Raw genomic sequence first — 25,055 nt, 5'->3', positions numbered from 1 at the left:
AAGAAACAGGCAGGCATCCTAGATACTGAATTCATGTTAAGTTGCTACAGCCTTTTAAAACTACTACCTGTAAACAATTAAAATCAAAAGGTGAACCAGGTAATTGACGGATCGGCGCTACCCTACAGGTGATGAGAGAGTGACTAAATGAGAAGAAGAATGTTGATAAGGTTAGTTTTGTTTAAAAGAATGAAGGAAGAAGTTTGAAAGTTTGAATGACAGTGAAGGAGAGGCCTATTTCTTCTGGATAGGCCTATGGTGATAATTTGCTCATTTCTGTGACCTGGTGTTCTGTTTCTGTGTCTGGATTTGACCTATTTGATGTATGGATGTGAGAACTGTGATGATGATGATGATGATGATGATATTGAGTGATGACGATGAAGATGATGATACTGAATGGTGGTGGTGACGATGATGATGATATTGATGACAGATGATAAGGATTACGGTGATTCTAATGATGATGACTATGAAAGATAATGGTGACGATGAAAGATGATGATGATGATAGTGAATGATGATAACAATAAAAGATGATGAAGGCTACGAATGATGACGATGATGATGATGTGTAAAGACCGCCAGAAATTAAGCATATTTCTCACTGCCCTGCCCGGGATTCGACCTCGTGCCCAAAAGAGATGTTACCCCTGAGGCGAGAGAGAGAGAGAGAGAGAGAGAGAGAGAGAGAGAGAGAGAGAGAGAGAGAGAGAGAGAGAGAGAGAGAGAGTCTTTGAATCACCATCTCAAGCTTAAGGAAATCGACTAATATCACCAGAAATTAATACATTCACCTCGACTTCCTTGCACTCTCCATGAATCTGATTTTTTTTTTTTTTTTGAGATAAACAAGGACAATATCAATAAACAACTTCCTATTTTCGAAAGGTGTTTAGAGAGGAGTGGGTGGGGAAGCAAGGGGAATGTTGGACGAGAGGGGAGGGTGGGTGGGGAGAGGGGAAAGTGGGTGGGAGAGGGGAGAGTGGGCGGGAAATGTGAGCAGGTGATCTGCGAGGGACCAGCAGCGTCTCTCACATCCCCTCTCCCCTCAGCCCTCTCATCTGGCCACAACAGCCCTCTTCCCAGCCTTCACCCCTCGCCCTCTCCCCTTCTCGGCCTCCTCACCGCCCTCTCCCCTCAGTAAACAAAGCCCCTTCCCCTCAGTGCTTAGCCTTTCCCCTTTCTCGTCAACATTTTCTTTTCTCAGTCAATCTCTCTCTTCCCCTCACAATCACTCCATTCGTCTTTCGGTCTCCCTATTCTTGTCTCGTCCCCTTCCTACTTTTTTCAGACCCAATCACTTCCTTCCCCACCCACCCACTTCCTTCGCCACCTATCCACTTCCCCACCCACCCACTTCCTTTCCCACTTATCCACTTCCTTTTCCACCCATCCACTTCCTTCCCCACTTATCCATTTCCTTCCCTACTCAACCACTTTCTCTCATACTGATTCACTTCCTTCCCCATCCATCCACGTCTTCTTCCCCATTCACTTCCTTCCCCTTTGATCTACGTCTTCTTCTTCCATTCACTTCCTTCCTCACCCATCCACTTTCTTTTCCACTCATCCACTTCCATCCCCAATCATCCATTTCCTTTTCCACTCACCCTCTTCCTTCCCCAACCACCGACTTTCTTCCTACTCACTCTTCACAACACTTATTCTGTCAACTATTCTTTCTTTATGTCATCCACTCCATTCCCCAAACACCCCTCTCTACCTTCCGTCTCTCACTCCCAACTCCCCATCTCCCCCCACTCCTATCCTCCTCCTGCTTCAACAAATATCATCGTCCATCACACCCCCACTCTCCATTCCCAATCACTCCTCATTTTCCCCCACTCCATCATCACAAATCCTCCACCATTACTCCCCATCTCATTCATCCGCATTACTCCACAATCCCTCACACTTACATCAATTCTTATCATCCAGCCCCCCTCCCTCACTTTCAGCTCTCCCTCCCTCCCACTCTATCACTCCCTTCCATCTCTTAGTCTTCCCTCTCAAATCTCCATCACACTCCATTTCCTTTCACTCCCCAGTCCCTCCCCCTCCACTCCCCACCATCCTCTTGTCTCCCCCTCTCAAATCCCTATCACTCCCCACTTCCACTCCCATCACTCACCCACATCATCTCGACCGGCCCTCAAAATCCTCATCAGATGGGGGACTTAGTGAGATCCCCTTAGGACAAAAATTCACACACACACACACACACACACACACACACACACACACACACACACACACACACACACACACACACACACACACACACACACACACACACATGGAGGTGTCAAGAAAACCATCGAGCCAGCAATAAGAAAAATCAGTCAAAACAATCAAGGTGGGGAGGTAAGCAATCAGGTGTGGGGAGGTAAACAATCAGGTGTGGACAGGTAAACAATCAGATCCCACGTAGCAGGAGCGAGGCACGTCATGCATACGGAACAAGATAATCAAGGGAGCAATCAGAGAGGCAAAACCCCACGAAACAAATCACATTTTAATAAGCAGAGGCTGGACACGAAATGCAAAATGAATCTCCTAGCTCTCCTGTGTTTTCACCTGAGACACTGATTAGGGTAAGGATAATTGGGTAAAAATATTAACGCCGACAGGAATACTGGTACAGAAAAGTTAATTAACTACCTTATCATCATCACTAGCGTTATCTATTTCCTTATCATCCTAATTTTCATTTAAGTCCTCCTCATCTGAAGTTCTCAATATTTTCTCCGATAAACTCAAATTCTTGATAACGTTTCGTCTGTGGAAATGCAAAGTTCTTGATAAGGTTGTAAATTTGAAGGGAAGTTTCTTGATTTCTCTTCTGAACATCACTTTTGAACTCTGGTAACCTATCTATCTGTCTATTATCTACCTATCTATTCATCCATTTACTTATCTACTTACCTGTCCCCTGTTACACGTCTTAATCCCAAATGTGGTGGTCATAACCGAATCGACTCCTGGTCACTCAGTCCTTTGCCATCAACCTGCCCCTCTCCAACTCACAACCCTCTCACCCACATTCCTCCCCACCTCATCCCTCCATTTCATCATACACTTTCCCCTTCCCCTTCCCACTTCAACTTCACATACCCTTTCCTTGTAGTCTCTCGTTCTCCATGCTCCCCACACAGTCAGACCAGCTCAAGGTGCTTCTCCTAATGGTTTCCTGTATATCCACATCAGCACCACATCGCTGACTGAATGACACCTTGAAAAAGCGTAAACTTTATTCTCTAATAATGGTTCAAAGAGTGACGGGTTCAATGACGATATCAGTAATAATTCGTCTCACACTGGGGCAAAGGTTTAGTCTCAAGGGTTCAAATGGTTTACCTACACTTCTAATAGAGAGACAGATAGATATATAGACAGATAAGCAGATGGATAGACAGATACATAGATCAAAACTATATGAAGAGCGACACAAAATATATCACAGTGCAATTATATTTGGGTACAATGAGAGAGAGAGAGAGAGAGAGAGAGAGAGAGAGAGAGAGAGAGAGAGAGAGAGAGAGAGAGAGAGAAAATGACAGCCTGTAAAACCTGTCATTCCAAAAGAAAATCGAATAAACAGTTGGCCAAATTCATGTCTCATTCTCCATTTTTTTCAAACCTTCATTTCACTTTAGTACCTAAATTTCATGATAGATAATTCTTTCCCGTTTCACATTTCCCTGAGGCGTTCATATAACTCTTCCCCCCAAAAATTCCCACTGATCCTCTCTCTCTCTCTCTCTCTCTCTCTCATACTAGTCTTCCCTGTAACAAACGACCTCTAGAAGAACTGACCGTCTCTTGCTCTACGCTTTCCTTTGTGCCCTCACCTTGTCCATCCTCTCCTAACCCTACTCTTCTATCTTCCAAGTGTTTTTCTTCCCTCAGCATTCCCTGGGCATCGTCTTGACTGTCCATTCCATTTCCTTTGATGCCTAGCTCTCACTCTACCTCCTCTTTCACCTCTCCCATCTCCTCCCTCTTTGCTTCCTCCAAGACCCTCTTTTTCCCTGACATCTCCCTCGACATGGCTCCCCTCCATATACAACTTCCTTGTCTCTCTCCAAACATTTCTCTCCTCACTTCTTATATAGTCCTTCAATTTTCTTTTAGTCTCCCTATTGTTCCTTCAAAATCAAACTTTATCATTTTCTCTCTCCCTTTCCCCCTGTCCTTCCCTATGCACCCTTTTCACTTACCTGTATTTTCTCCCTATTTTTAAGTCCTTCTTCACCCCACTGCTTCACCCTTCACTTTCTTTAATATTCTCAATTTTCTTTTCTTCTCCTTTCGGTTCATTCAGTATCGATTTTTTCTTTTTTTCTACCTTTACCTTTCTCTTTTGTGTCAACTTTTTTTCGCTTGTCTTCAATTTCTTCAGTTCGTGGATGTCTTTTCTTTTTCTTTCTTTTTTTCTTCCTCTCTTTCTTCCTTTTTTCCTCCTACCAAACGACTACTTTCAGGCAACGCGAGCACCCATGAAGAGATGAGGTAAGGAAAGCTGTACCACTCTCTCTCTCTCTATTTACCCCTCTTCTCCATTCCATAATCGCCTTCATCTCTTCCACTTCCATCTTTTCCCATCTCCGCCATTTCCTTGTTTAAATAACATCTCTCTCTCTCTCTCTCTCTCTCTCTCTCTCTCTCTCTCTCTCTCCCCTCGTGTACTTCTTCCTCCCAGCCATTTCTTCACCATTTTACCTTTTTTATTTGTTTTACCTCCACGTTACTTCATCATTATTTATCTTACCTCCATCTTACCTCTTCCTTTATTTATTTTACCTCCACTGTACCTCTTCCTTTATTTATTTTACCTCTTCCTTATTAATTTTACTTTTATTTAATTATATTGCCTCTTCCTCATTTATATTACCTTCTCCTTATTTACCTCCATTTTATTCCTTTATATATTACTCTATTATATCATCCTTGTTCATCATTCTTTTTTCATTTATCTCACATTCCTTTCCATACCAATCCGTATGTCTTTTTCTCTCCTTAATCGTATCCTTCCTTCCACGACTCATCTTCCTTCTTAATATTATCTTTAATTCTTCCCTTCTCTCTTTATCATTCTCTATCTCTTTCCTCTCACATGTCTTTTACATCTCCTCCCTTCTTCCTTTAATCCCTACTTGATTCCTCCTTTTACCCCTTTTATCTCCTTCTTCCTTCCTCCCTTCCTTATCCCTCCTCCTCATTTCCTCTTCCTTCTTCATTTTCACCTTCCTTCTTTTATTTCTTTCTCCCTACTTTTCACTCCTTTTTCCTCTGCATATCTTCTTCCTTCCTCTTTTTCATTCTCAGCCTTCCTCTCTTTTCATTCCTTTCCCTATCCCATTCCATATACTTTCTTCCTTCATTTATTCCATTCCTTCTTCCTCTCTCTTTTCATTCCTTCTTCCTTCCTTCCTCCTTCTCACATCTTCTTCCTTCCTTCTTTCTTTCATCCATTCTTCTTCCCTCCTTTTAATACTATTCTGTCTCCTTTTTCCTCCTTGCTTCCTCTTTTCATTCCCTCGTCCCTCCTCTTTTCCATCCTTCCCCCCTACTCCTCCACATACTTCCTTCCTCCTTTTCAGCCCCTCTTCTAATTTTCCTCCTTCCTTCTCATTCCCTCTTCCTTCTTTTTACCTCATCCACCGTATCCCTCGCCATTCCTTCTTCCTTGTCTCCTGGGAAATTACCTGGCAATTAGGCGAACGTCTGTGTTTTGCAGGTAACCGGAAACGATTATCAGGGAAGTTTTAATAAAGTTGTCTGCTAAAGGCTTCGAACAACTCCCTCTCTCCCTCTCTCTCTCTCTCTCTCTCTCTCTCTCTCTCTCTCTCTCCAAAGAAAAAAAATCACAATCTCACCAAACATGCAAACAATGGACACCAGATCGCCCCTCATGAGATCCTATACTCTGTTTATTCTAACTTGGCCTAAAATTGCCATCTCCCCATCCTCTATGCTGCGCTGTATGAATGAAAACTAGAACACGATGCTAGTCATGAAGAAGTGCTACTGAGATGTTGAGCCGTACTAGTGTCTTATTCTGCAACTGATGTAACAAGAGATTAACACTAGAATACGATGCTAGTCACGAAGAAGTGCTATGGAGAGGATGTAGAGCCGTACTACTTTGTTCAGCCAATGAGCTACGAGAAATAAGCTGCAAAAAGACGAAGTTCTGAGTCATGTTAAGGTGGACAGACTATAATTTCTCTCTCTCTCTCTCTCTCTCTCTCTCTCTCTCTCTCTCTCCAATCCGATAACATTTTCAATTATATTCTTGTAATCATCACTTTTATTTATTTTAGGAACATTTTTTTCGAAACACCTTCGCAATTAGCCCTCCTCCTTCAGGTGAATTTAATTGTCCTCGAAATACCGAAGGATCCGTATTCTCGTAGATTTAGGAGACTCCCTATCACCTCTTCCTTGGCGATTTATTCTTGGATGACAGGTAATATAATGCTGTAAGTTAGTTATGATGAGTATGATGAATTATTTAAGTAACGAGGAAGAGGACAGCAAAGTGTAATAAGCAAAACAAATCGCTTAGGAAGAAGTGTTAGGGAGCTTCCTTAACCGACGAGAATACAGGCCAAGGGACAAAACTCATGGGGTTTGATGAAGTTTCCCACAAAAATCGTCTTCAGGAACTTAACCCTCTGGTGGCCGGGTTAATTTCAGTGCTCTAATTCAGGTAAGACCGGACGATTTTATTCAGCTCAGAGTGAGTCGTAGGAAGCTGAGAGTGCTGAGGAAGTGGAGTTTCAGTTAGTTTCAGTGGAAGTTTTAGTGTTAGTTTCAGTGGAAGTTTCAGTGTTAGTTTCAGTGGTATTTTCAGAGTTAATTTCAATACAAGTTCCAGTCTGTTTTAATGTTAGTTTCAGTGGAAGTTTCAATGTTAGTTTCAATGGAAGTTTCAGTGGGAGTTTCAGTGTCTGTTTCAGTGGCGGTGTGCTCAGGTGGATCCATACTTGGCTCACGGTATACGAAGACTTTGGGAACCCCTTCAGGCCGATGACGTATTTTGTTTTATTCTTGATATTTCCTGACAAATTTTTATTTAACTTCCTTCTTTCTTCCCGCCTCCTCCTGGCTACACTTCTTTCCTTCTGTCATTATTCCTTCCTTCTTCCTTCCCTCCTTTCCTCCGTCCTTCCCTCCTGCCCTTCCTTACTCTTACCCTCCTTCCTTCCTCTCTCTTACTCCTTCTCCTTCTAACCTTTCCTTCTTCCCTCCTACCCTTCATTCCTTCCCTAGTACTGTCTTTCCTTCCCTCCCTTTTTCCTCTCTTATACTATCCTCCCTCTTACTCCTCCTTCCATCCTTGTCCCTTCCGTCCATCCTTGCTCCCTCCTTCCCTTCCTTCTTTCCTTCCTCCCCGTTACAGTACTATCTTTCCTCTCTCCTTTCCATCCATCCTTGTTGCCTCCTTCCCTTCCTTTATTCTATCCTTCCACCTTCTCTTCCTTCCATCCTTTTCCCTTCTGTCCACTCCCTCCTTCCCTCTCATCTATCCTTCCCCCTACCCCTCCCTCCACTCTTGCTCCTTCCTTCCCTTCCTTACTTCCTACCTCCCTCTCTTCCTTCCTACCTTTCTACCTCTCCTTCGTCCAAACAACAGCTCCTTCACGCTCCGCCAATCAAAGGAGGTGGTGTAAACAATGACAAGTTGGGTGTGACTGGGTATCAACAGGATTAAAGAGAGGGAGGGGGGAAGGAAGAGAAGGAGGAAGGACGGAAAGAGGGAGGAAGACAGGGAGGATGGGAAGAGAGGAAGAAGGACAGATGGGGGGGAGGAAGGAAGACAGGGAGTAAGGAGGACATGGATTGGGGACAATACGAGGAAGGAGAGAATATAGGAGGAAGGAAGGAAAATGGGGAGGAAGGAAAAGGAGGAAGGAAGGAGACAGGAATGAAGGAGATATGGAGGAAGAAGGGAGGGTGAGAAGATAGGAGGAAGGAAGAAAAGGAGGAAGAAATGGGGGAATAAAAAGTGAATAAAGACAGGACGAAGGGAATAAAAAGTGAATAAAGACAGGACGAAGGGAGAGAGTGTATTTGAAGGGAGTAAGAGTTGGTTAAGGGAGTGAATGGGAGTTATAGAAATGAGTGTTAGTGTAGAGAGTGTGTCTGTGAAGAAAGGGTGTGTAAGAGAAAGAGGTGTAAGGAAAGGCAAGGAAGTGTTTGGAAAGGAACTAACTGGAAGGAAGTGCTTGGCTAGGGAGTGCAAGGGAAGGGACAGCAAGGAAGGAGAGGACAAGTGCATGTTAAGTGGCCAGATGACACTTTACGGCACTGCGCTACGTGATGTTCATGAAAACTGAGTGAAAGTTAGGCAGCAACTGAATTTGAGGGCGAGAGTTCAAACTTTCACAATGCACTTAAAGTTGATACAGACACTTAAGGTATGAAAAACTACTAAATAAGAACTGGTTAGCTTATAAGGGGGAGCTCCGTCGGAAAGTGTCAATAAAAACGCAGATAAATCCACTTTGTTTAAGCATACATTATCGACATGTGTCCACAGGAAGAGGTTATAATAATGGTTTGCCCTCCCTTGGGTCACCTTCTCCATCTCCTTACTCCATCCGCTATCGTATTTACACCAAAATTAGTTCAGCCTAGGTTAAATTAGGTTAGCTTTGTGGATGCGCTAGAGGACGGAATTTGGTAACCGATTAGGGGCAAAGACTGAAAATTTAATATTGTCTCTACATTTATTTGGCGCCAAGTTTCATAACATGGGGGACACCTGTAGTCTGGCACAGGGATTTTTTTTTTTTCTGTATTTGTCTTTCCTTCCTATTTTCAACTAAATAATCAAAGCTGGACATAGAAATTGGATCTATATTTTTGTCCACAACTATTTATGCAAAGTCAAAAGTAGAAATTGGATCTATATTTTTGTCCACAACTATTTATGCAAAGTCAAAAGTCCGCCTGCTATTCCACTGTGTCTACTGTATATTTTAAGATGTTTGTGACTTTCCTCCTAGACGCATTATTATAAAACAAAACCCACGCTGTGCAGAGTTAGGTGCAGAGAAGCATATCAGGCCTCTCTCTGCGTAGGAATAATGACAAAAGGGAGAAAGGGAGAAACGAAGCAGAAGAGGTGAAATGTTAGGTGAAATTTTTGGGAAAGTGAGAAGCAGAATAGGCGAAATATTAGTAGAACTTCTGTCCCATAATGTACAATGATGATAAACCCGTACCGTATCCTGTACCCCTGCCCTGAATTATTTAAGGGAATGAATCATACCCGAAGTTCCATCCTTTATTTATTTCCTGCTCCCAGTCCCCCCACCACACCCGCAGACTGAGCAATCCGGGCAAAAGCTAGTATTCTCGTCGGGTAAGGAGGCTCCCTAACACCTCTTCCTTACCGATTTATTTCTGATGACTGGCTAATATTCTTTTGTATGTTATTTATGCAGAGTATGACGATATTGGAAGGATTTATTTTAATACGGGACAGAATGGTCTAATAAGCACACTTAGGAAGAGGTGTTAGGGATCTTCCTTACCCAAAGAGTATACAGGCATTTATCTCCCACACGATCGGGACAACTCCAGTATTCCACCTAACGCTAAAAGACTTTCTTCACGTGAAAGTTAATCATGAAGAGTTGAGAATGTTGACCAACCTGAGGTGAAAGCAGGATTTTTTTTCTCCTCTCTGGTATCGTAGTTTTCATTTTAATAAAGCTGAAAAAAGATTAAATTATACTTTTTTTATTGAATCCTTGTAATAAATGGAAGAAGTAAGGCTATATCAAACACCTCAAGGTTGAAAAAAGGTCGAATAGTTGTGTGTGTGTGTGTGTGTGTGTGTGTGTGTGTGTGTGTGTGTGTGTGTGTGTGTGTGTGTGTGTGTGTGTGTGTGTGTGTGTGTGTGTGTGTGTGTGTGTGTGTGTGTGTGTGTGTGTGTGTGTGTGTGTGTGTGTGTGTGTGTGTGTGTGTGTGTGTGTGTGTGTGTGTGTGTGTTGTGGGAATACAGTGATGGATATGTGGTGTTTCTCACAACTGATGCTTCCGTCACTCCAAGTCCCAGGACCCCATGTGTACTTAGGCTGTTCACTTCCTCTTAAATCATCTTCCCTCTCTCCTCTTCCTCTTCCTTCGTTTCTCCTTCCATTCCATCTTCCTTAATCCTCTTTTCTTCCTCTTCCTTCACTTCTCCTTCCTTTCTATCCTTCATAATCCTCTTCTCTTCCTACTTATTTCTCTTCTCTTCCTCTCTCTTCGTTTCTCTCCCTCTTCCTTCATTTCTCCTTCCCTTCTGTACATCTTAATCCTCTTCTCCTCCTACTTATTTCTCTTCTCTTCCTTTTCTCTTTCTGTCTTTAATCCTCCAGTCTTCCTCCTTAAGCCTCTTTCTCTCCTCTCAATTCCTTTCTCCTGTTTTATCCTTCATCTTCTCCTCCTCCTCTTTCTTAACCCTCTTCCCTTCTATCCTCCTCAATCTTCCTCTTTACCCCAATCTTCCTCTCTTCTTCCCATCTTAATCCTCACGTCTTCCTCTTCCGCCACTGCTCACTCTCTCCCTTCCTTCTTAATCCTACTCTCTTCCTCTCTTCTTAAAACTTTTGTCTTCCTCTCTCCTTAACCCAATGAGCCTGGGGATTTTTTTCTTGATTTTTTCCCGTTACCTGGCGATTTTTTTTAGCGATGGACAGGTTTCCAAATTTGAGGGATAATTCAAAACCATTAGTCTTTCCAATAAGAGATTTCTTTTTTCTTAAGCTGAATAATATCTTGTGGCAGCTGCAAAAAATAAGACAAAGATGCGTGATTCAAAGAGATAATATTCTCGTCTTAGGAAAGGAACCAAGAACAAAGGAGAGGAAGTGCGACAAAGGTAAACAATAGTAGAAAAAAAAAAAGCGTCCTTATCAGCAATATCATGAAAAATAAAAGCCTAAGCAATACCCCCAACGAATGCGTATTGTCTGCGTCACTAAAAAACTAAATCAGTAATCCTGTGGGAATCGGAAACATATCATCGCAGCTCCGTCCTCCCCCTCCCTTTAAAAAAAAAGTCTTAGAATTACGCCCGCCGCTTTTCACTGTCTTCTTACGTTCTTGTCTTTAAAAAAAAAAAAAAAAAATCAGTACCACTCTGACAATCGGAAGCATATCATCGTAGCTTCACCAACATTATTAACCAACAAGCCAGATATCCTGGAATACTGCCCACAAAGTTTGGATACAATCTGCCCACTTGATCTTGGGATACTTTGGCAACAGACAGACTCACACACACACACACACACACACACACACACACACACACACACACACACACACACACAGACGCAAGCGGTTACATTATCGCCTCGCTAGACGGGCGATAACGAAGTGAAATCAAGGAAGCGTACAGAACACCGATTTTTTTAAATTTCACTCTAATAAAAAAAAAAAAAGGAAGAGAGAGAGAGTATATAATAAAACTAAAAGCACAGCAAAGCGAAAAAAAAATATATATGAAAATACAGAATAAAAAAAAAAAATCCTGATCAACAAAAGCAAGAGTGGAAGCAAAATAAAAGAGAAAGTAGCTGGAACAAATTTTGTAGAGCCCGTAACAACAGCAGAAAGAGGAGAAAAACAGAAGCCCGGTTGAATGACAAAACTAAATTGATAAATAAATAAATAAAGGCATACAAACACATAAAAATTAAACACAGCATAGCAGCTTCTTCAGTAAAATAATAAGAGGCGAAATAAACAGAAAAATATACCAGAACGATAGTCAGGTTATCAGAATCGTTAGTGTACTGACGAGAAACAAGAGACGACTTTGTAAATAGGTCATATCTGTTTACGTATAGATGATTCCCCATTTACCCCATTGTAAAAAAACACAACTGGGAGGGCGGGCAGGATTTACAAGGGAGAGAAAAAGTGACACGAAATATGAGTAGAAAAGAGAGGGAAAAATGGGGTAGGAATCTGCAATAATTTTTGGTGGTACAGAGGGATTAAGAGCGGGAGAGGGGAGGGAGACGGGAGGGAATGGTTGAAGGGAGGAGGGTGAATCTGAGGGGAGGAGGGAAAATTTGAGGGAGAGAGTGGGGGAGGAAAAATGCCTGAGAGGGGAGATGAAGAAAGAAAAAAAAAGTGAGAAACCTTGTGGAGATGAAATGAGAGAGAGAGAGAGAGAGAGAGAGAGAGAGAGAGAGCGTCGGGAAGTTTAGAGTGGCAAGAGTTACGGGACAGGGGGTGTGTGGGACGTGAGAGGGGAAAAAGGGGAGTGGGATTTATAGTAGTGTAAAGTAGAGAGGCGTGTCGTGGGAAGAGGGATCCTTTCTGAGTAGGGACACAAGAGCCTGGGGGGCGTCGTTTTAAGAAAGGAACCCCTCACAGGAAGCGGAATCAGGAAATAGATATATACACACATACAGGGACTGACGGACATGTAGACATACCGTACATACACAGGCTGAAGACATACATACATAAATACATACATACATACATACATACATTCGTACTACATACAGACAGACAGACACAGATAAATAATAAAAGGCACAGGTACTCCAATGAAGGACAAACAGACACGACTAACAGAAAAAAAACAAACATATAAGGAGAGGAAGATACATATACTGATACATGCAGACATACAGACAACCAAATCTTTGAAAAGTATGAGGGATGGGATAAAGTGTGACGTAAACAGAGGAGGAGGAGGAGGAGGAGGAGGAGGAAGAGGAGGAGGAGGAAAAAGGAGATGAAGATGAAGAAAAGGCAGGAAATGAAGAAGAAAAGAAGAAAAAGAAAAAGAAAATGACGCAGAAGATGAAGCAGAAGATGAAAAAGAAGAAGAAATGGAAAGCTAAGATGTTGGTGTGACAAAAAAAATGAAGGTAAATGGATATGATACCAGGAGAGTCAAGAAGAAAGGAAACACTTGAAGAGATGGAGGAACAGAATAAGAAAAAAGAAAAAAAAATATTATGAGAGGAATCTGGGTGAAGGACATAGATGAAAGTCAATGAGGAAGTGCTAAAGAGAGGAAAGAGAGAGACTGAGCGAGTAACTTCAATATTAGAGAAAGAAATGGAGAAAAGCTTGAGCAAGGAAAACAGAGGAGATGCACAGAGTGACAAGAAACTTGGAAATAAGCTGAATATAATAAAATGTAAAAGGTGAAAGGGAGAAAAATATAACCCAAGCTGATGAAATGCTTTAATATTACAGTTCGTGGTGAGAGAGAGAGAGAGAGAGAGAGAGAGAGAGAGAGAGAGAATGATGAAAGGGCTGTCTCTAAATCCCCATTACCCCCTACCCCTACTCCCCCTTCCCCCTCCCCGTTATCCTCCCCACTCCTATTAATCCCTTCCCCTTCCCTCACCATCTCCCTTCTACTACTCCCCTCCTCGTCTTCCCCTCACATTCCCTTGTATCCATCCCCCTCCCCTCACTACCCTTGCCTTCCCTTTCCACATTCCCCTCCAATTTCCCCTCCCCTTCTCCCCACTGTACCCCCCTCCCCCTCCTCCTACCTCCTCCCCCTCCCCTCCACCCTTCTCTTCTGCCTTGACCTCCTCTTAAAGACCCTCTGATCAGCCATTATGTGTATCTCGACCTAACCACTACTGACCTGGCCTGACCTGGGGCTTTATTTACCTTGACCTTTTCCCTCTGATAACGTAGTTTTAGTTGCTGGGCCATTTCCAGGAGCGGCGCAGTACGTCTGTCTCTCACTAATGATGTTCGGCCTCATTTCCACTGCCTACAGTAACTTGAGCAGTCTCACACACACACACACACACACACACACACACACACACACACACACACACACATAATCACCTCCCTATCCCACACCACACCACACCCCCTCACAACACACCACACAAAACCACCCGCCTACATCACAACACACCAAAGGCATTAACCAAAGCGCCCTGAAGCTCCCGCATCTAGTACTGTTACCCCTGTTATTTTATTCTCATTATTTCCAAACGATTTTTATTAAACTTAGATGGGGTAGATCTTCAGGGAAAGGACTATTGAAGACTGTCTTTAACATCTGTCTGAAAAGGCACTACACAGGTAAAAAGAATGGTTTGGAAGTGGTAAGGAAGAGAATCAGAAGTAGTTAAATTCGTACTGAAGGGGTTAAGCTGTGTTAAGACTGCTGGTGTGTATGGTTACTTCCATCCACACTGATACCATACATTTCAGAATAAAATGTGAGAGTATATTCAGGGGCAAAATAATAATAATAATAATAATAATAATAATAATAATAATAATAATAATAATAATAGCAGTAGTAGTAGTAAAATAATAATAATAACAATAAACAATCTGCTCAAAAGCTAACCGTGACGAAGGCTTCATTACCCTATACATTGCTTATCATCCTTGTCAGTAAGTCGTCTGACCTCGACAAGCTGCCAGTTGGATCTTTTTATTTAATCACCAAAAATACAGAGAAGGAAGGAGTTGGAAATTTTCAGTGACCCTCCTAAATAAAGTATAACTGCAAACATTAATATGGATTCGTTTTCTGAAGATATATGTGGGTATTTGAGAGGGACGCCTTCACACAGTGGCACCGATATAACCAGGCGGCTCTACTACCCGGCTATACAAACGCCCCTCACCTACCTACTTATCGCCCAAAAGGAGGATGGTGGGCTACACACCTGGGCGAACTTCAGCAACAAAATACTGGGTTTATGTTCAGATTAACCAACAACAACAACAGCAACAAGAACAAGAACAACATGAGACTATAAGCAAAGGCATCCGAAACACGAAAACGCGATTTTCATAACCAAAAAATTCTTCAAACTATTTATAAATGTTTCATAACTCTTGTACATAGAACAGAAAGAAATATTTAGTACTGTGATATCTTTCAGTGATTTATTAACTCCTCCACTTCTATGAGTTTGTGTGAGGGGGGAAAAACAGTTCGTCAAGAGAGAGAGAGAGGTTTATATTCTCTGACACTGCCTTTGTTGTGATATTATTCTCAGGTTCGTTTCTCTTCAGCATTTTAAAACCGTCTTTCGTTAGCTAAATTATAATGTACAGTAAGGACTTCGCAGCACAGGGGTTCAACACACACACACACACACACACACACACACACACACACACACACACACACACACACACACACACATTCACTCAACCAATGTCTTCCACAGAACTCCAAAGCACTGAGTCATCAACGAAATCATCCATCACTCTCTGCACTCCAAACAGCTATGACTCTATACCACAACCTTGAGTCATCTTCCTAAAACATTCTCTTCCTCTGAGAGAGAGAGAGAGAGAGAGAGAGAGAGAGAGAGAGAGAGAGAGAGAGAGAGAGAGAGAGAGAGAGAGAGACCTTGGCCTTACTCTGAATGAACACATGACCTCATTTCAACACACAAACATTACCGCATAAGCCTCTCATAACCTCGATTTATCAACACACAGTCACTATGAAGGCTTCAGTATGATGAAATAAACCTACACTACCACAGGAAAAAATCAACTATACTCTTTTTACTCTTAACTTGGCCCAGATTTTCGTCTTTTTGCAATTTGTTTCATGCATCTCAGTGGCAGAAAAAGGCAATGTTGCGGCTCTACATCCTTCCCATAGCACTTCCTCTTGACTAGCATCATATTCCAGTGTTAATCCCTTGATAGAACTTAGCACAGAAGGGATGGAAATTTTACGCCACGTTAGAGTATAAAAAAAAAAAGTGCAACATGAACTCTGTGCTGGGAATCGAAGCAAGGACTTAAAGATGAGAGCCAGGCATATTTCCACTCTACCACGACCAGGTAAAAATAGTCTCACCTTGTCACACACCTGTAATCAAGACACCTTCGCCCCTAACTATGAGCCTGAGAGAGAACAGGCAACCCCTTGACACTTGGGCAGGTACAGGCTTTTAATCATACCCAAAGGTAATTACAAGAAAGGAACTTATATAGTTTTGGAGGTTATGCAACACTTCTTCCTTCGCGACTTATTCTGTTCAACTCAGTATCCTCTAATATGTTAAGGATGCAAACTAAACCCATACCTAAATGAAATAAAGAACAAGCATACCGATGAAGGCTAAGGTGTAATAAATAAACCACCAAAGAAGATGTGTAACGAAGCTTCCTGTGTAACTGTGTAATAAAAAAGTAAATCAACAAGGAAGAGGTGCAACGTAGCCTTCAATGCCGCTCAGAATAAAACCAACATGGCCTATCAAGAGCTCTTCATGTGATCGGTTTTATGCCATTACGACCCTCCGTGACACAGACCTTACCAATCATGCTGTGAGGGCAGTTGAAAGCCCCATAGCGTTCACGAGAGGGAGGTTTACGGGTTATTTCTTGCGACACTTGATGGTTTATAAGTTTCCGCTGTTTCCCTGGATCACCCATGACATTGGTATGAAGGAAAAAAAGTAAAGTCAGAGGGATGCCTGCTGAAAGGGACTGGGGTGAAACAAAGGAAAGTGGTGATAAAAATAGGTAAGTAAATAGGGAATGCGATTATGTTGCCCCTGAGACACACACTGACATCAAATTTGTCATGAACCTGCACTGACACATCACGCATGCCCACGCAAAATTTCAGCGCATTCCACCCAACGGTATGGCCTGTAGACGGTTCCCAATATCTGGCAAAACATCGGGCAAAAAGGTGAGTGAGGCTCGCGCGCAACTGATCGCATGCAGTTATAATTTACATCAGCGCTGTCAGCTCGCCGTTCCGCGTCTTTTGGCGTAAGGCACGTTGAAATCCGAGTTGGTCAAACGTATACACACACACACACACACACACACACACACACACACACACACACACACACACACAAAACTTATTCGCATAGTATTAATGATGCTGACAGTTATGGAAATGAGTGAATACAATTGCAACAGAAAGTAGAGAGAATATGTGAATTATAATGGACAGAGAAAGAGGGTAGTCACTAATAACACGCAGAGAAAGAATATGCGGATAATAATTGGGAGTATGTTGTCAGGGGACGAGGGATTATACTGGTAACAGGAGGTAGAGGGAATATAACAGGCAGAGGGCTTACTGATAGCAGGTACAGAGAAAGAATATGCTGATAATTGAGAGTATGCTGACAGGGAAGCAAAGAATATACTAACACCGATAAGAGGCGGTACAGAACACAGAATATTCTAATTACAGTAAACACAGAAAGAGGAAAATAACTGAAAATAGGTATGTACAGAAAATATGCTAATAATAATCACAGGTGTAAAGACTGAGGGGGAATATGTTGATAATAATACGTATAAATGGATTAATAAAATGATATTAGGTGTGAAAAAGAGGGAAAAATCTTACATTAATATCAGAAAGGGGTAATGTACTAATAATATATATACGGTACAGAAAAATAGCGTAAGTTCATAGGAAAAGGCACAGAAAGAGTGAATTCGCTGATAATATTTGGCAAAGATATAAAGCACATGACACGGTAATAACAAAAACATAAAGAAAGAATATAAAGGTACAGAAGGAGGGAGTATCACGTAATATGAGATGCAAGAGAATATAAGATCTCTCTCTATAGCCACAGAATTTTACGCCTCTCAGTAAAAGATAAACTCAAAGGACATCACAGAACTCTTGATTTACACATTTCTAAGCTGCCTGAGGACATGTTACATATACACATTTTTCATTTTATTTCTCCTCATGTCATATCCGAACCCTTTTATTCCTATGACGTGTTTTTCTGTTTTATTTCTGTGTCACAGCTGCACCAGTCTGATCATATTTTTCTATCTTATAACTTACAACCTGACGATTTTACCTAACTTAGGGGGAAACTTCTTGCAGTGAGCGGATAAATAAATGTTATAGTTAACACCTTCAATTCGAACAATATCCTAAGTGAATAATAATGTCTATGATTTTTTCCCCACTGAGTTACGGAAAATAAGCTTCAAAAAGACGAAAATCTTAGCGTACCGTAGTTATAATAAATGAACAACAGCACAGGTAGATTGGAATGCAGGTAAAAATACATTGTTGGACTGAAGCAACTGTACTCTTTTCACCTTAACTTGGCCCAGATTTTTTGTCCTTTCGCTGCTTATTTCATGTAGCTCGGTGCAAAATAAGACAGTGGTACGGCTCTACATACTTTCCACAGCACTTCTTCGTGACTAGCATCATAGTCCAGTGTCACTCTATTGTTATAACTCTGAACAGATGACAAATTTGGTCGACAGTAAAAAAATGAAAAGAAAAAAAAAAAAGAGTATGCTAGGATTTAGGAACGTGGGTTTGATTTATACTCCTCTTGGCATAGGACGAACCTTTGCACCTCCTCCTTAGCGATTTATTTTTTATTACAATTTAACAATCTCCTTTATTTTGTGAGTAGATTTACGGCCCAATTTACTGACAGCTATGTTGGTGAATGTCCTACTTCTGCGTCTTCCTGTTCCTATTTCGATATCCTATTTATCTCATGTTATTAGTGGGAAATTGGGTTAGGAAGATGATTACTCGCCCCCCCCTCTCTCTCTCATCCCCAAGCCTTTTTTAATATCAACCATTCTGTAACTACCTAAAGCCTGATACGGGAGACCGGAAATTGATCCAAGCTTATCCCTAGAAATCCAATCCAGAACATGGGCAGGTACATTAAGGAAATTACAGGTGTCTAAAAAAAACAATGTGACCTTTCATAACTCACCTGATATATAAAATCTCTTCAGGAAAGGGAGCTCCCTAACACTTTTTCCATGGCGGTTTATTTATGGGTATATTAAGACAATTTCAGGCGTATAAATAACCCAATGTGACTTTTTATAATTCACCTGATATATAAAAGTTTAAGTCCATATTCTCGTCGGGAAAGGAAGCTCCCTAACACCTTTTCCTAAGCGATTTATTTTTGGGTATATTAAGGAAATTTCAGGTGTATAATTAACCCAATGCGACCTTTTATAATTCACCTGATATATAAAATGGATCCTGAAGCCCGTATTCTCGTCGGGAAAGGAAGCTCCCTAACACCTCTTCCTTAGCGATTTATCTTTGGTTATGGCTGGTTAATATCCTTCTGTACGTTGTTTATGCTAAGTATGGCGATATCTGAAGGGTTTATATAACACAGAAGACGAGAGTAAGGTGTAAAATGAAAAATAAATCGCTTTGGAAAAGGTGTTAGGGAGTCTCCTAAACCGACGCCAATAAGGGCTCAAGTCATCGTAAACCTTGGAAAGGCGTACATAAGTGAAATTCAAAGTGGTGTCAGGGTCGTAGTTAAGATGGTTTTCTAGAATTCGTAACGCCTCCTTTTAAGCGATTTATTTTCCACATCAGACATTAGTACCGTAGATCTGTTGTGTATTTTTGGTGCAAACTGTCGCTGTTAAAACGAAATTAATAATGATGTCTGCAAGAGCATGTTATCGTGTAATATGTAAAATAAATAGCTAAGAAGCATACGCTAAGGAACTTCATGTTACTAAGAATACGGCTTTCCGAAAAAAAAAAAAAAAAAACCGCTTACGATCAATTTCCTGTTATATATGCGATTTGTATTTCAAGGAAAGACAAGAAAAGAGAGTGCAGAGCCTCTCAGTGTCTGTTGTTCCTCCTATAAGTAAATAAATAAAGAATAAAAATCTTGGTTACGAAAGGAATATTACCATAAGTTTATAATATCTGTTTTGGAAGGAAACGTGGAAAGACGAAAAGTGCCGAGTTTCTCCATGTCTACTTCATCCTGGGAAAAAAAAAAAAAAAAAAAAACTACGAGAGGAAATCGATTGTAAATGATGTTCAAGAATCACACCACAAACCTCCTTACTTCTACTTCAATCACTTCGGTTCAAACTAACATCAATATTTATAAATCACATAACAATACTTATCTATGGATCCCCTCATTCTCTCTCTCTCTCTCTCTCTCTCTCTCTCCATTGAGTAATGCTTTTCCCTTCAACCATCCCCCTCCAACTGCACTTCTTCCTCCGACCCTCCCTCTCCATCCATCCCTCTCTCTCTCCCTCGAACCCTCCCTCCTTCTCTTCCACCCTCCAGCTACTTTAACCTTTCCCCCTCTCTCCTAACCCTCCCTCTCCCACCAATTTCCCCTCTCCCTTTCCCTCCAACTACCTCTCTCCCTGTAACCATCCCTCTCCCTCCATCTTAGAGTTCTATCCTCTTGAGAAAGCACTTCGCATCAATCGCCTAATTATTTGAGTAACTAGTATTCTGCAAGTATATACCCTACATCATTACTCCATGCTTTACTCATTTTCCCGGTATTTTATTCTGGGCATGGGAACGCAATTTTGTTCAGCCAAGATTAATAGCCGTCAAACCGCTATGCTTGCACAATCGCCCAGCCAAATGTTTACATGGGGAGCAGTGAATACTTAAAGATTCCCGTATTCCCTTTCACGCTTAAAATATCGCACTTGATTTGTTTACACAGCTAACTCAACAGCTTCGTAACGTGTGCGCAGAACAGTACTCCATTCCGCTCTCTCAAAACGGTAGAGTTATTTTATTCACTTTACGAGAGTATATAACACTCTCCCGTGCATAAAAATATCGCTCATAGTTTGTTTACATAGCGAAGTTAAAGAACAGATGAGTAAGGTACAACTGACGCGTTTAAAGTTATATTCCTTTTCACGTTTATTAAACCGTCACAGGAAATAATTTAATTCAGTTTACGAGTATATATAACACTTAAATATTCCTGCAGCTTCTTGTGGCAGCGCACGCTCATCACACCATCAACAACCACCTGCCTCGGTTTAAACCCACCTTTTTCACACTCTGCATCTCTTATACTACATTTACTTACCATTTTTGCTGTCGGACAGGGTGAAGCAGCTCTTTATCTCTTATCGTGTCTCCGTCAACACCTCATAGGACGAGGAGAAGGCGAGAGAAGAGAAAAATTGATCGAATGTCTCACTCTCCTCTCCCGGCCAGGACTGCTAGGGTGACGCTGCCGGGACCCGCTGCTGAAGTTGTCGTACCGGACTCAACCCCACTTCACTCCTATGTTTACCCTCCAAGCATCCTTATCGAGCCGCTAACGTCTTCTTTCTGCAAGGGAACAAAGAAGTGAGGAATACTAGACATGGTATTTGTTTATATTTCAGTACAGGGATAAGAGGTTATGAGATGTGTGTTTGTTAATCTCTCGTACGCCTGACATGGTGGTCGCGGCAGCAGCATCCATAAGGCTTCTCGTTCAGTGTCTCGCATCAATTGTTATTATGGCCCATAAATTGCAATAACCATGTCATTTCAATGCGTTTCGTATGTTAAATGATCGTCTATTTAAATTCTTCGCCATCTATATATTAATTTACCTGGGAAAAATTCGCCAAGCAGTGTTTCCCAGTGTTTCAGTTTGAAGTTCGTTTCTTTTTATATAACTTGTATTATCGCCATCGGAAACAGTAGTATCAGGTGTAGTACTGCATTATGTCAGTCGCTGTATTTAATCTTTCCCCGTCCCTCTATGATTTCTTGGTCTTTCTCTTCCTTCTCTCATATTCTTCTTCGCCTAAAAAAAAATAATGTTCCTTTTCTACTCAACAGATGGCGTTAATGGCGGCATCTCGCGTAGGAGGAAGGAAGTCTCACTCAATGTCTCGTAAATCTCTCAGTCAGTGATACTATGGCCTCGTCTTCGTTTTTCTCCTTCCTTTTATTACCAGTTTGTGCTTGTTCTGTATCCATGAGTTTTTTTTTTTTTTAATCTGATCACCCCTTCGTCCGAGGACTTTTTAAAATCTTTTTCTTGCTCCAGATTTTTTTATTCAGTTTAAGAAATATATACATGTTTTATTCTAACCTGGACTCTCTCTCTCTCTCTCTCTCTCTCTCTCTCTCTCTCAACTGTAACAAGAGATTAAATATATGATTCCCTGAAGTGCAATGGACAGGATACTGAGTTGTGTCATCTTTTTCTGCCATTCAGTCGTGTGGAATAAGTTGCAAAAGGACAAAAATTTAGGCCAGCTTAGGGTAAAAGGACTATAGGAGTGAACATGGTTAATGAGGGATAAATCTATTCCATCCAAAATCGAAAATTCTGTCATAGTGAATAAAATTAATCGGATGAGAGGATTAATACGAAACATGCCACTGTAGTGAAAAATCTTGAACCCCGTCAGTCCGATTATGCATTATTCAATTTATTCACGATATCCAAACAAATTTATTCAGGTTTTAAGAGACTTTTCCAAATGAGGGGATAATATATAATTTACACTAATCCCTTCACTGCTTGGGGATTGTATGAAGCTGAATTAAATCGTCTGGAGAGCTTAGAGTCTGTATTTTTATTCCGTAACAGCTTTTAACTTGCGATTCATTCTGCATATCACACCTCAGCATCGTCCTGTAATTTATTGATGTAAGTTATGTCGATGTTAAAGCGATATAAATAGTATACTACAGAACTGACGAGGTATAATGAGCAGAAGAAATCGCTATGGAAGAGGTGTTACGAAGCCCCCTATACGAACCTAAAATGCAACCCTAATGCCCGTATTCTTTTAAGACGCCCCCTAACACCTTTTCCTCAGCGATTTTATTTTTGGATATAGCTGGTTAATATTCTTCTGTACATTAAGAAGAGAGTGGATGAGGAATTTGGAAGGAATTTGAGTGTAAAGTGGAGGGACTGTAAGAAAATGTTCTGGAGAGAAGTGAAAAGAGTAAGACAGGGTGGAAGTGAAGTTAGCAGGGGAGTGAAAGATAAACATGGTAGATTACTAGTGGAGAAGGGAGAAAAAGTGAGCAGATGGAGAGAACACTTTAAGGAATTGTTGAACGTAGAGGATGGAAGTAATGCGAGTATAAGTGGCTGGGGAATGGCTGGGAGAAGGAGGGAGGTGAGAAGACAGGTAGAAATCAGTAGGATAGAGGTTGTGGAAGCAATGAAGAAAGTTAAATCGGGGAAAGCCCCAGGAATTGATGGAGTGTGTGGTGAGATGCTGAAGCATGGGGGAGAGATAGTAGTAGAATGGATGTGGAAGATGTGCAGATTGGCCTGGGAGGAAGGTAGAGTCCCGGAGGATTGGAAGTCAGGTATAATTATTCCCTTGTACAAAGGAAAAGGGGAAAAAGAAGTGTGTGGTAATCATAGGGGCATTTGTCTTCTTAGTATAATAGGAAAAGTGTATGGTAGGATACTTATAGACAGAGTTAGAGAAAGAACAGAGAAATTAGTTGGAGAAGAACAGGGAGGCTTTAGGAAGGGAAGAGGTTGTGTAGATCAGATATTCATTCTTAGATCTTTAGTGGAAAAGTTTCTAGAGAAGGAAAGAAGTTGTATGCGGCTTTCATGGATTTGGAGAAAGCATATGACAGGGTGGATAGACAAGGATTGTGGAAAGTGTTAAGAATATATGGAGTAGATGGGAAGTTGTTGAATGCTGTGAAGAGTATGTATGATGGTGCTAAGGCTGCAGTGCGTGTGGATGGTGAACTAAGTGAATTTTTCTCTTTGAAAGTTGGTTTGAAACAGGGATGTGTCATGTCTCCATGGTTGTTCAATCTGTACATGGATGGGGTAATAAAAGAGGTACAAGGTAGGGTAGTGGATGTTGGAGTGGCCCTGGTGAGAGAGGATAGTGTTTGGAAACTCCCTGTACTGTTGTTTGCAGATGATACTGTGTTGTTGAGTGAAGATGAAGGGGAGCTGCAAGGCTTGGTGGATGAGTTTGAGAGAGTGTGTAAGAAACGGAACCTAAAGGTGAATGTAGGGAAGAGTAAAGTGATGGTCTTTGAGAGAGGTGAAGTCAGTGAATGTATAGCGAGGTTGGATGGTGAGGAATTGGAAAATGTGAGTACGTTTAAGTATTTGGGTAGTGTGATGAGTAAGGATGGAGGTTTGGAGGGTGAAGTGCTTGAAAGGGTACAGCAGGGAAGAAAGGTTGCTGGTTCCTTGAAAGCAGTGATAAGAAACAGGGAAGTGAGCATGGAAGTAAAAAAGTTACTACATGACAGTATTGTGATACCAACTCTAACGTACGGAAGTGAAGCTTGGACGTTGTTGGAAGGACACAAGTCAAGAGTGAGAGCAGTGGAAATGAGTTATTTAAGAGGAGCTTGTGGAGTCACGTGGAGAGACAGGCTGACGAATGAGGATATAAAGGAGCGTTGTGGTGTTGATGTGGATGTGATAGGAAGCGTTGTGAGGAACACACTGAGGTGGTTTGGCCATGTGGAGAGGATGGAGGGTGAAAGACTGACGAAGAGAGTGTATGTGAGTGAGGTGGAGGGTGGAAGAGGGAGGGGGAGACCGAGGATGAGATGGAGGGATGGGGTGGAGAGGTATATGAGAGAGGGGTGTGTGAGTTGGGAGCAGGGTAGTGAAATGGCGGGGGACAGGGCGACTTGGAGGCGATTTGTTTGTGGCCACCCCAAACGGGATTGAGGCGTCTGGCAATAGATAGATAGATAGATAGACATTATTTATGCAGAGTATGGCGATATGAAAGGATTTTGAAAGCATTTATTTAACACATAATAGGACAGTAAGGTGTAATAAGAAAAATAAATAGCTTAGGAAAAGGTATTAAGGAGCTTCCTTAACCTGTGAGAATTCGGGCCCAAGACACGGCGGGAATTATGAAGGCTTGAATGATGAGTCTCTCTCTCTCTCTCTCTCTCTCTCTCTCTCTCTCTCTCTCTCGTTTCTGGATCCTACTCACCAAATTTATGAGAAGAAAATTAAATGTGACGATGATGATGATGATAATTATGGTGATTTTAACGATGATAATGATGATAGTAGCAATGTATGTGACGACAGCTACGACGACGACGACGACGACGATGTACACGCGAATAAAGACGACGACGATGATGAAGACGACGACGATGGTGATACTATCTATATTTATCATCCATTCCCTCCTCCCCCATCAGAAGTGCAGGGGCGTGGGGATAAATTACTCACTGTCGACATTTAAGGTGAGAATGATGACTTAACCTCGTTCGCCCCTGAGTGGCACTATGTGAGCAACGAACC

At 41.6% G+C, this 25,055-nt stretch overlaps 1 protein-coding gene across 1 annotated transcript in view; it reads right to left on the bottom strand.

Moving 5' to 3' along the window:
• The window catches only part of Gycbeta100B (guanylate cyclase soluble subunit beta-1-like), a 141,042-nt gene extending 120,057 nt beyond the window's left edge, over positions 1-20,985 (bottom strand). The window contains exon 1 of the mRNA XM_080272473.1: positions 20,862-20,985. Within this exon, the coding sequence (XP_080128599.1) occupies positions 20,862-20,864 (3 nt within the window). The 5' untranslated portion in view covers positions 20,865-20,985. The remainder of the gene's footprint in view (positions 1-20,861) is intronic.
• Between the last annotated feature and the right edge of the window lie 4,070 nt (positions 20,986-25,055).

The sequence above is a fragment of the Coenobita brevimanus genome, chromosome 51 (assembly GCF_032717465.1).
Source record: "Coenobita brevimanus isolate Jiangsu-jjx chromosome 51, ASM3271746v2, whole genome shotgun sequence".
In the NCBI taxonomy this organism is placed as follows: Eukaryota; Metazoa; Arthropoda; class Malacostraca; order Decapoda; family Coenobitidae; genus Coenobita; species Coenobita brevimanus.
The sequence above is the reverse complement of the archived record's forward strand: the minus strand, read 5'-3'. Positions and strand labels throughout refer to the sequence as shown.